The sequence below is a fragment of the Mobula hypostoma genome, chromosome 17 (genome assembly GCF_963921235.1).
Source record: "Mobula hypostoma chromosome 17, sMobHyp1.1, whole genome shotgun sequence".
Taxonomy (NCBI): domain Eukaryota; kingdom Metazoa; phylum Chordata; class Chondrichthyes; order Myliobatiformes; family Myliobatidae; genus Mobula; species Mobula hypostoma.
In genome coordinates this window covers 9,157,576-9,170,631 of record NC_086113.1, presented here as the reverse complement: position 1 = coordinate 9,170,631, position 13,056 = coordinate 9,157,576, and the positions used below count along the sequence as shown (strand labels likewise).

General features: G+C 41.4%; 1 protein-coding gene across 3 annotated transcripts in view; it reads right to left on the bottom strand.

The window, feature by feature from the left end:
* Positions 1–13,056, bottom strand: part of cpvl (carboxypeptidase vitellogenic like) — a 74,133-nt gene that overhangs the window by 38,505 nt on the left and 22,572 nt on the right. For 2 of the 3 annotated variants that reach the window (XM_063069529.1, XM_063069530.1), the window contains exons 6-9: positions 7,387–7,466; positions 3,657–3,723; positions 537–659; positions 125–256 (exon numbers count right to left, since the gene is read on the bottom strand). In XM_063069529.1, the coding sequence (XP_062925599.1) occupies positions 125–256; positions 537–659; positions 3,657–3,723; positions 7,387–7,466 (402 nt within the window). The remainder of the gene's footprint in view (positions 1–124; positions 257–536; positions 660–3,656; positions 3,724–7,386; positions 7,467–13,056) is intronic. The other variant, XM_063069531.1, reaches the window with a different exon arrangement.

Genomic DNA, 13,056 nt, shown 5'->3' with positions numbered 1-13,056 from the left:
ATTATTTTTAAACAGATCTAGCCATCAAGCAAAAAACTTCTGACCTCCCATAATGCCTTCCCCGACCCCTGTGCAACTCAGATGTTTCCAATTTGAAGGCCGCGACCAAGCTCCTGGTACATACATCAAAGGCTTCCACCCATTTCTTCTTCTGGATGTAACGCATTGCTATGTCTGTTTGCTGCTGGATGTACCGCTTTTGACTCCGATCGACAATCCCGATCTGATACATGAACTCCGCGTAACCACCCAACATCTGTGTAACAGACACACAACAAAGGAGGGAGCTTTGTCACTTTACAAAAACTCAACTTCAGAAAGTACAAGAGTGATATTTCAAAGTCAAAGGCTGCAGTCAGCGTGGTCAGCAAGGTATAATTTAAACCAATTGAGCCAGTACTGGCCGGATGAACATATGGTAAAGATTAGCATCTTAAAGTTATGAGGAAGTTGACTGAAAACCAACTTCCTTTTATCAGGATAAAAACTAAATTGTAATTCAAGTATGCTGCTTAATTTACAACAAAACCACTTACTACTTCAGGATCACAGAGCCCATCTCCAATGGCTATTCCCTTAAAGTTGATCTTTACTTTGGCTGTTGGGTTGTTGATATGAATATAGTGACCAATTGCGGGCACATACTTTCCAGCGTAGGACTAAAAATGTACACATATTGAAAAATACACGTAAATAACTTTAGAAAAAATTCCCATTACATTCACAATCCTGGAATTTGTTCACTGGTGTTACTAATTCCCTATATAGCCTTATAAAATTAATGCAATTTAAAGGAAGTCAAAATGGATTCCATATTTTAAATCTTTTTTATGATATGGTAGAAAACAAGAAAGAGATAAAGAAAATATTGGCTTTATTTGTCACACGTCTGTTTTCTGAATGAACATTGAACCCATGAACACCACCTCAATAATTTTTTTAAAAATTTATTTTCTGTTCTTTGCACTACCTATGTTAACTTAACTGTTTAATATACATTCTTGAGAAACCAGTCCTGATGAAGAATCTCGGCCCAAAACATTGACTGTTTACTCCTTTCCATAGGTGGCCTGCTGAGCTCATCCAGCATTTTGTGTGTGTTACTAATATACATACTTACTGTAGTACAGCTTTTTCCTCTATATTTATAATATTGCTTCGTACAAGTTTCATGACATATGCCGGTGATATTAAACCTGATCTGCTCAAGAGGACCACAACCTTGTTGTAGGGTTTGGAGGCCTACGTACCTCAATGACCTGGAGAGCTGTGCTGGCTGGAGTCAGGGCTTTATGCTTTGGTTCTTGGTAGGGTCACCCATGCCAAACAGGTCAAAGGGTAGAGGCCAGAATAAGAGCGCTCCATCAAACCACTAGGTCCAGGGAATCAGCTCAGGGCTAACAACCCTGACTGGTAAAGCAAAATTGTTACGGAAATAGCAATGAAGAATCCTTCTACATGTGAGTGCAGTGGTATTCCTGAGTCTCCACCCAGGACTCACGTGAATGACAGCAGTGAAAACTGAAAGGAAGGTACTGACATGATGAAGGAAGCCCCGAACACAACCAGAGATGGAGGACCTTCTTTGCTGCACTAAACACCAGCAGCATAAAAGGCACTAAGACATAGACATACTTTATTGATCCCGAGGGAAATTGAGTTTCGTTACAGCTGCACCAACCAAGAATAGAGCATAAATATAGCAATACAAAAACCACAAGCAATCAAACACAATTTGCAAACTATGCCAGATGGAAAATAAGTCCAGCACCAGTCTATTAGCTCAGGGTCTCTGACCCTCCACGGGAGGAGCTGCATGTTCGATGGCCACAGGCAGGAACAACCTCCCGTGGCGCCCAGTGTTGTATCTCAGTGGAGAGTGGCCGGAGTCCAACAGCAAAAAGTTCAATATCCGGTCTACAAACACGTTCCTCGATCATAATATGACCAGGATTGCACCATGCGTTGTTACTAAGTAACTAAGTTATCACAGATACATTGAAACATCAAAACATACAGTGAAATCAGTCCTTTATGTCAAAGACTGACATCCAAGGATATGCTGGATGCAGCCCCGCAAATGTCGCCAGCATGTCCACATCTCACTAACCCTAACTTGTGTGACTTTGGAATGTGGGAGGGAATTGGAGCACCTATCAATCTCTGCCTTAAATACACCCAATGACTTGGCCTCCACAGCCACCTGTGGCAACAAATTCCATAGATTGACCACCCTCTGGCTAAAAAAATTTCTTCGCATCTCGGTTCTGAATGGGCGCCCTTCAATCCTTAAGTCATGCCTTCTCGTACTAGACTCCCCCACCACAGGAAACAACTTTGCCACATCCACTCTGTCCATGCCTTTCAACATTTGAAATGTTTCTATGAGGTCCCCCCTCATTCTTCTAAACTCCAAGGAGTACAGTCCAAGAGCTGACAAATGTTCCTCATATGTTAACCCTCTCATTCCCGGAATCATTCTAGTGAATCTTCTCTGAACCCTCTCCAACGTCAGCACATCCTTTTTTAAACAAGGAGCCCAAAACTGCACACAGTACTCCAAGTGAGGTCTTATCAGTGCCTTATTGAGCCTATATAATATCACTGTCATTTTCCCCATGCTATGGATGGCTAAAATTAGAGGATATAGATTTAAAGTGAAAGGGCAAGAATTAAAGTGACCAGAAGGACAACCTTTACACAGGATGGTGGGTCCACGAGGGGGAAGCTTTTCACATAGAGGTGGCAGGTGTATGGAACCAGCTGCCAGAGGAAGTAGAAAAGATGGGTACAAGTATGCAGAATCGGAATCAGGTTTAATGTCACTGGCATCTGTCACAATATCTGTTATTTTGCAGCAGCGCTACAGTGCAATACCTTAAAAATACTATAAATTATAGCAAGAAATGTACACTGTATATACATACACATACCTACCCACACATGCATATACATACACACCCACACATTCACAAACACATAGGTACATATACACACACATAATTAAATTAAATATATAGTGCAAAAACAATATTGAGGTAGTGTCCATAGGCTGATTGATTGTTCAGAAATCTGATGGCAGAAGGAAAGAAGCTGTTCCTAACACGTTCTTAACAGGTACAGAGATAGTTGGGGTTTTAAAGGATATGCAGGCAAATGGGACTAGTTTGGATGGACATCTGGGTTGTCATGCACAAATTGGGCTGAAGAGCTGATATCACTATGGCACTAACTCTACAACTCTAACGTAATACTCAGCATTACAGAAGCACAGATTGTAAAGATTTCAATAAAATTAATGATTAATTTTAACGAACAAAATCAACTCATACAGGAAGTCAATTTCTATACCTTTTGTAATAATGTATCTCACAATGCACCAGATGATGCATTAAAATTACAATAACAGACTACAAAGACAGTAGTTTGTGACCACCATTTATGACCATCATAAATCTGCTTCTTGTACCCCATCGTGAAAAAAGAGAACCAAAGAGAAAAAAAAATCATTATAACATTTCTAAAATATGCTTGCATGTTCTAAATTATTACTTTTGAATTTCATTTTAAAAGCAATAAATATCACAGACTTTGATTTTAAGAACATAGTCAAAACCAAGCAAATTTTAGGATGCGAAAATATTAGGATTACCCACCTCTCCTGCAGCATAGAAATCATTCTTCTGATAGTCATTGAATATCTGAAAAAACTGGATAAGGGCACTGCAAAGAAAGAAAGGATCCATTTTTATTTAGCTTATAGCTTGACACTGTTAATAGCAAATCTTGCCCATAACATTTCATGAGCAAGCACAGACCTCTTGATATGGTGGGAGAGCAATGAAATTCTGTTTCATATTCGAGACAGAATAGTTCACCATCAAGGACATCTTCAAAAGGTGGTGCTTCAAAAAGGCAGTATCCATCATTAAGGACCCCCACTGCCTGGGACACGCTCTCTTCTCATTGTTACCATCAGGAAGGAGGTACAGGAGCCCGAAGACACAAACTCAACATTTTAGGAACAGCTTCCTCCCTTCCGAACAGACAATGAATCCATAAACATTACCTCACTATTTTTGCACTACCTATTTAACTTATAAAATATATTCTGATCATAATTTATACTGTATTTATTGCACTGTACAAAACAACAAATTTTGTGACAAACGTCAGTGATAATAAACCCAATTCTGATTGGTGAAAATAGTTGCCAGCTAACAGAGGACAGCCATCCAGTTTTTTTTGTGCATACATAAGAAGTTTGTTTCTAACGATTATAACTAATATAACTTGCTGAAATAAAAACAGAGGACGCTGGAAATACCCTGCAGGTCAGGGTGCCTCTGTGGAAAGAGAAACAGGAATAACGCTGAAGGGCCAAACCTCAAATCAGATCTCCTCAACCTTAAATGTTAGCTCTGTTTCTCTCCCTATAAATGCTGCTCAACCTGCTGAGCATTTCCAGCAATTTTTGTTTTACTTTAGATCAGTGGTTTCCCACCCTTTTAATGCCATGGACCAATACTATTAAGCAGGGGTCTATCAACCCCTGTGTTGGGAACCTCTTCTTTAGACGTCCAGTATCTGCAGTAATTCCTACTCATATTTTATTTTATTTATGTAGAGATACAGCACAGTAACAGGCCCTTACATAAGAACAGAAGAAATAGGAGGAGTCGGCCGTCTAGCCCATCCATCCAGCCTGCTCCGCCATTCAATATGATCATGGCTGATCTGGCCATGGACTCATCTCCACCTACCTGCCTTTTCCCCATAACCCTTAATTCCCCTACTATGCAAAAATGTATTCAACCTTGTCTTAAATTTATTTACTGAGGTAGCCTCCACTGCTTCATTGGGCAGAGAATTCCACAGATTCACCGTTCTCTGGGAAAAGCAGTTCCTCCTCATCTCCATCCTAAATCTACTCCCCAAATCTTGAGGCTATGCCTCCTAGTCTCACCTAGCAGTGGAAATAACTCTCCTGCCTCTGTCTTATCTATCCTTTTCATAATTTTATATGTTTCTATAAGATCTCCTCTCATTCTTCTGAATTCCAGTGAGTACAGTCCTGGGTGACTCAATCTCTCCTCATAGTCTAACCCTACCCCACACCCCCCTCCAATCTCTGGAATCAACCTCCTCTGCACCGCCTCCAAAGCCAGTATATCTTTCTTCAAGTAAGGAGACCAGAACTGCACACAGTACTCAGCACTCCAGATGCGGCCTCACCGCCTTCTGGCCCATGCAACCCGTGTACACCCGGTGATGAACTAACCTGCTGACCAGTGTGTCTTTGGACTGTGAGAGGAAACTGAGCACCTGGAGGAAACTCACACAGTCACAGGGAGAATGTGCAAACTCCTTACAGACGGTGCTGGAATCGAACCTGGGTTGCCGGCACCGTAATGGTTTTATGCTAACCACTAGCCTCTGTGCCACCCCAGTTGTGTATTTAATCACACACGTCAAGTCAGAATATCAGTAGGGACATGCAGAACATGATAATTGTGTCCCTAACATACAAAAAAATATATACCTTTGTCACCAATGAAAGCTGTGAAAGTTTTCATTTCAATCCATTTCATTGTAAAGGCTGTGTGTTGTGCTTCAAAAACATGGGTTAAGGTGTCTCAGAACAAAACTACCAGAACCAGTCTCAGACATCCCACCCTGCAAAAACTCATTTCAGGGAGGTAGCACCATCAATTTGTGGGAGACTTCCGGGAGAGGTGGGATGTCTGCAATAGAGTAGCTCCTTAGCAGCTGGCCAGCTAGTTTAAATAACGTTAGCTATGCTAATGAACGAATGACATATGTTAAACTCACCTCAACATGTCTTTTACAGTCTTAACCCACCATGGGCAATAGAAAAGTCACTGTTGCAAACAGCGCAGCGAGCAACACTGTCATTATTTTGACCCCTATTAGGCGGGGGTACACTTTAGTGTAGTCTGGGGTGACATACGTTTTATATTTTTTCTGGAACACTCTGCACTCTCTCTCTCTCTCTCTCTCACGCGCGTGCGCTCTCTCTCGTGGTCGCTCTCGCGCTCTCTCTTGCTTTTCTCTCACTCGCTCTCAAAAAATTGATTTCCGTGATATTGTATATAGTTTGCAGGCATCAGGGAGCCACTATTAATATGCGGGAGACTCCCGGAAGTTCTGGGAGAGGTGGGATGTCTGCAATCTTTTGTTGGGGAGATCCTGTCTCCACTTTAAGAGTAAACAAAATAATCTGCAGATGCTGGGATCAAAGCAACACTCACAACACACTGGAGGAACTCAGCTGAGTTCCTCCAGCGTGTTGTGAGTGTTGCTCCATTTTATGAGATTGTTTATGAATATGTAATTAATATTGGCTCCTTGTGCAAATGCAATAAAGGCCTCATTCTATCAGGCCTCTATATGGATTTCAAACTAGGCTGAAGCAAGGAAATCAGATTTAATATCACCGCTGGGCATGAAATTTGTTGTTTCATGACAGCAGTACAGTGCAATACAGACAGTAATAACAAAAATATATAAATTACAATAAGCAACATTTTAAAAAATTAAATAGGCAGTACAAAAAGAAAGGAAAAATATTTTAAATATTTATTGAAGTATTGTACATGGGTTCATTGTCCATTCAGAGGGGAAGGGAAGAAGCTGCTCCTAAAACATTGAAGCGTGTCTTCAGGCCCCTGTACCTCTTCAAGAAATCAGCTTCTTGTCCTAAGTATCAACTTCATCTCAGAGAAACAAGTACAGACTTGAAGGATGTGGGAAAAAATGTTCAAGAAGGGAAGAAGGAAATTGGTTTACAAGTGAACTTAGATCAAGTGAGCTGGACCCGACTGATTTTTACAGGTAAACTAACTTCCATCAGACCTGGCACTGCTGAAAGAACAATTGAAAACATACTCAGAGAATAGACTAAATACATCCCGACACAGTCGACATTTTGGGCCGAGACCATTCAGCAAGACTGATGAAGGATGTTAGCTGGAAACGTCAACTATTTATTCCCCTTCATAGATACTGTCGTGACCAGCTGAGTTCCACTGGCATTTTGTATGTTTTTCCTCTAGATTTCCAGCATCTGCAGAGCCGCTCGTATTGACAATATGAAATAATACTCATTTGGTCTTGAGAACATAGCTAAATGCCCCATATTCTTCACAAGTGTTATCGAATGTCCCTCTCCATAGATGTTGCCTGACCAGCTCAGTTCTTTCAGCATTTTCTACGTGTTGCTAAGATTTTCGGCATATGAAGAATCTTGTGTTTATGAAGAAATTTTGGAGCAGAAATTGATGCCTTTCTAGCTGCATTAAGGGAACAGGGGGAAAATTCCTCTTGGTTGAAGAGTAAATACCTAAATCAATAGAAATGGCTAACCTGTACAAGTCCCTTCCAACGTCATCTTCATTCCGTGCATAACCATCTGTCTTGTCAGTAAAGCTGAAACCAGTGCCAACCTAGTTTCCAGGAAAAATCAAACATTATCTCCACATATACAATCACTGGCCACTTTATTAGGTACACCTGCTCGTTAATGCAAATATCTAATCAGCCAATCATGTGGCCACAATTCAATGCATAAAAGCATGCAGACACAGTCAAGAGGTTCAGTTGTTGTTCAGACCAGACATCAGAATGGGGAAGAAATGTGATCTAAGTGACTTTGACTGTGGAATAATTGTTGGTGCCAGACAGGGTGGTTTGAGTATCTCAGGAAGTGCTGATCTTCTAGGATTTTCACACACAACAGTCTCTAGAGTTTACAGAGAATGGTGCAAAAAAATAAAAGACATCCATTGAGGAACAGTTCTGTGGACAAAAACGCCTTGTTAATGGGAAAGATCAGAGGAGTATGACCAGATTGCTTCAAGCCGATGGGAAGGTGACATTGATTCAAGTATTAAATATTAGATTTAGGGCTGGCTTTATTGTCGCATGGAGAGGCTGCAGAAGAGGAGTATCAGGATGCTGCCTGGATTAGATGGCATGTGCTATAATGAGAGCTTGGACAAACTTGGGTTGTTTTCTCTGGAGCAGTGGAGGCTGAGAGGAGATCTAATAGAGGTTTATAAGATTATGTGAGGCATAGATAAAGTAGACAGACAGTACCTTTTCCCCCCAAGGTTGAATTGTCTAATAGCAGAGGGCATACATTTGAGGTGAGAGGGTGTAATTTCAAAAGAAATGTGAGGGGCAGGACCACACCCCGCCTACCCCCCCGGGGTGGTGGTAGAAGCAGACTTTTAACAGGCATTTAGATAGGCCCATGAACGTAAGGAAAATGGAAGGACATGGACATTGTGTAGGCAGAAAGGACTAGTTTAGTTGGCCATTTGATTCCTAATTTGATTGGTCCCGCACAACAGGCCGAAGAGCCTGTTCCTGTGCTGTACTGTTCCATGTTCGAAGTACATTGACACACTGATCCATTTTGCATCAATGACAACAAGTGTGCCCATCCTTCAGGCACCAACATTGCAGGCCCACAATTTACTGTCACTAACCCCTACGTCTTTTTGGAATGTGGGAGGACACCAAGCAGGCCTAGCAGTATCTATAGACAGGAATAAGGAGTTGATGTTTCGGGGAGGGGGGGTGGAAGAAGTGAGAAGATGTGAGGGGATAGGTAGAACAGGCAAGAGGTCTGAAGAAGAACAAATCTGATAGGAAAGAAGAGTGGACCATGGGAGGTAGGGAAGGAGGAAGGGCACCAGAAGGAGGTGATGGGCAGGTGGGGAGAAAAGAAAGGGTAAGAGAGGAGCCAGAATGAGGATCAGAAAAAGAGAGAAGGAAGCAGGGGAAGATTTGTATTAGAAAAAAAAACCTGATGGAACAATTGGTACCATTCACTGGTGGCATTTGTATACTAATCTCAGCATCCTTTGTAAATTATCTGAACATAGAAATCTACAGCACTTTACAGGCCCTTCGGCCAACGATGTTGTGCCGACCATGTAACCTACTCTAGAAACTGGCCTAGAATTACCTTACCACATAGCCCTCTACTTTTGTAAGCTCCATATACTAATCTAGGAGTTTCTTAAAGTTACCCTGTTGCATCCGCCTCCACCACTGTCACTGGCAGTGCATTCCACTCACCCACCACTCTGTGTGAAAAACTTACCCCTGATATCACCTCTGTACCTACTTCCAAGCACCTTAAAACTATGTCCCCTCATGTTAGCCATTTTAGCCCTGGGAAAAGGCCTCTGTCTATCCACACAATCAATGCCTCTCATCATCTTATACACCTCTATCAGGTCACCTCTCATCCTCTGTTACTCCAAAGAGAAAAGGCCAAGTTTACTGAACCTATTCTCATAAGGCATGCTCTCCAATCTAGGCCACATCTTTGCAGATCTCCTCTGCACTTGCTCTATAGTATCCACATCCACATCCTTCCTCTCGTGAGGTGACCAGAACTGGACACAGTACTCCAAGTGGGGTCTGACCAAGGTTTCACATAGCTGTAACAGCTGCCTTCTTTCTCATTTTGTTTTGGGCACATAAATAGTAGCAAGTCACAGCTGAACTAAAAGTGACCTCATTTTTGTCTTGGCAAAAAAAAAGTTTTATATAAAAATAAGGAACAAGTAGTGCAAACAAGCATCAAAATTGGGTATACGTCATCACAGCTTTCTGATATAGTAACCCTCAAGCAACGGAGGAAGATGAAGAAAGTGAACCTAGGTAAGGGGGAAACATCTATAAAACTACTAGGTTACTGCAAATAGATTAAATCAGCACTTAAGTACAACTTCACTTTTGATCTAATTATAGCTAGCCCTTCTGATTTACTATTATATTAACACATTTGAAAGGTTTGTTATTTGGCTTTGACAAGGACAACCACCATTTCAAAATTTAAGTGCTCCAATTAAAAAAAAAGATAATGATGGAAAGCCTCTGGTTATATCCAAAAAAGAAGTGTAGATGTTCAATTTGAATTGTGGAGCCTACAGTCCTTGGCAGAAGTTCAGATATCTTTTTATTTAGTTTATCTGGAGATAGATAAATATAAACCTGTGAAATAACATGTTTGGGCAGATGGGGCTTGTCAGCCATGGTCAACAGCTCATCTAGAAGGTTTTCAAGATCTCAAGCCTCTGCTGCCTTGCAGCTATAGCCACTCATGAGGGAGACTTCGGGAGTACACTCCCAGGAAATAATGCAGAGCTGGAGTCCCTAAGGCAGTCCTATGTTGAGTTCAATGTTGACTGGCAACTCCAGCGATGCTGCTGTGTCAAACTATGTCAGTCTCTGCTGTTCCTTTGGGTTCATCAGATGCGTGGAGAGGGGGAGCTTGCTACATGGGTAACAGCTTGCTCTCCATACAGCACTGTACTGCCCAGGCTTGCGTATCTAGATAATTAGGTCACAACATCCATGGCTGAACGTAACCAATGGAGGCCTTAGAAATAACATTTTATATAAACCATACACAAAATGTTGGAGGAATTCAGCAGGCCAGGCAGCACCAATAGAGAGGAATAAATAGTCAACATTTCAGATCTAGATCCTTCATCAGGACTGAAAATGGAAGGGGGAAGAAGCCAGAATAAGGTGGGGGGAGGGGAAGAAGTACATGCCAGAAGGTGATTGGTGGAGAAGGTGGGCAGATGAGGTGGGGGATGAAGTAAGAAGCTGGGATGTGATAGGAGGAAATGGTAAAGGGCTGAAGAAGAAAGAATCTGATAGGAAAGGGGAGTGGACCATAGGACCTATTGCTTGCCTGCTTGTATATCTTCCCCTCCCCCCAATTTCTTATTCTGGCTTCTTCCCTTTTCCTTTCCAGTCCTGATAAAGGGTCTCGGCCAGAAATGTTGAATGTTTATTCATTTCCATAGATGCTGCCTGACCTGCTGAGTTCCTCCAGCATTTTGTGTGTGCTACTCTGGATTTCCAGCATCTTCCGAATTTCTTGTGTTTATACCCATAGATGTGATTGACATTCCCATTTAATATTTTTTATTGTTTAATGGGAACCAATGTGGGCCCACACATTTTTAGTCGTAATTTGCAACTTTCTCTTTAACTCTAGAGAAAATAATTCTCCATTTCTCTCAGTTATTCTGATCTCTGGCATATTAGTTGATTCAAAAGAAGCCAGAATGGGTGAAAAAAGTCTGTTGAGTCAAAATTTCATTATTTAAAGTTATTAATTATTAGAAACATTTATGATCCTAAAATGTATATCTTGATAGTGAAAAGGCTAAATTTTAGTTCCTGGATCCTTGATTTGGTGGTTTGCACATATAATGCCCTGGTTAAGATTTTACTGGTAATGTGCAGGTGAGTTCAATTAATGGCTTTCTGTGGGAGCCAGCTGATCTGCTGGTGGTGTTTGGGTCACCGTTAAAGATACGGGTTGCGATGTTCAGCATAGGAATGTCAAGTCAGCCAGAAGGTTCGAGAGAAAGCTGGGCGGAGATGTTTGGTGACGGACAGTGGGGCAGGGGGGTCATGTTGAGTTCTTTTCGTCATGAGATGGAGCGAGAAGCTCAAGACCACTAGCCATAAGATTCGATCCAACTGGAATGCACGAGTCGATAGAATCAAGGTGGGCAATTAAACTGGTGATGTGTTGGTACTTTGTGTAAAACAATCACATCCAGCTTTTGAAAGATCTGAGCTCCAGCCTTGGGCACATTTGACTGTTTTAGTTATAATGGGCCCTTTTGTTTTTTTCTCTTTCTTCTTTAATAATGGTTTGAGCAAGTTGACATTCATAAATATACTTTCTTTACAATTGTATGCAGTGTACAATCTGTTATTTCTTGTCGATGGCTAATTGCAGGGGGGCTGTATTTACACATTATTCATACAGGTCGGGGTTCGGGTGGTCGAGACATCCCAACTTCCCGGTTTTGATGGGACCCAAGTCATACTGATCCTAGACATACGGAGTCTGGAAAGGTGGATTCTCACTGCCGAGTCCAGTGGCCGTTTGCGAGGGACTAATGAGTCGCTTCTCCAGAGACACCCAGGAAAAAGGGATTTTTACCCACTCAACAAGGATAAAATCCTTCATCAGTAATTTGCTACACACTTCATCTTACTTATTTTAAAGAAGTCTGCAATATCTGGTGTCATTTGCGCCTTCATTACATCCATCATTAGGGACCCCCAGCACCCAGGCCATGCTCTCTTCTCACTGCTGCCATCGGGAAGAAGGTACAGGCACCTCAAGACCACCAGGTTGAGGGACAGTTATTACCTCTCAAATATCAGGCTCTTGAACCAAAGGGGATAACTTCACTCGCCCCATCACTGAACTGCCCCACAACCTATGGACTCACTTTCAAGGACTTTTCATCTATGTACTTATTTATTCTTTTTCTCTTTTTATATTTGCACAGTTTGTTGTCTTTTGCACATTGGTCTTTGTCTGTCTTGTTGGGTGCGGTCTTGTTTTTTTTGCATTTACTGTGAATATCCACCAGAAAACAAATCTCAGGGTGGTATATGGTGACATACACATCCTTTGATAACAAATTTACATTGAACTTTGAGCATTTGGACTTTGGAGTGATCCTCAAACTTGGATCTGTGCTTCATTCACTCGTGAAACCATAATATTTAATGCCATTTTGTAAATGTTATAGATAAAACCAACTTTATGGTATTTATTCTATCTATTGCAATACGAATACTTTAAGGAACAAAATAATGTCAATAGTTTCATCTATGGCATTATCAGAGTAGAGGTTAGCATGGTGCTATTATAGCTCACGGCATTGGAAGTTTGGAGTTTAAGTCCAATCTGTAATGAGTCTGTACGTCGTCCCCTATGGTTTTCTCCGGGTGCTCCAGTTTCCTCCCACAGTCCAAAGACCTACCAGTTAGGGAGGTTAATTGGTCCTTGGAAATTGTCCTGTAATTTCGCTAGGGTTAAATTGATGGGGTGGCTCAAAGGGCCAGAAGGACCTATTCTGCGCTGTATCTCAAAAGACAAATAAATAAAAGTGGATACTGAGTGGAGTACTAGAAATTGAAAACAGGATTTCATCATCAATCAAGAAAACTTTCAAAAAAGAGTAAGAACAT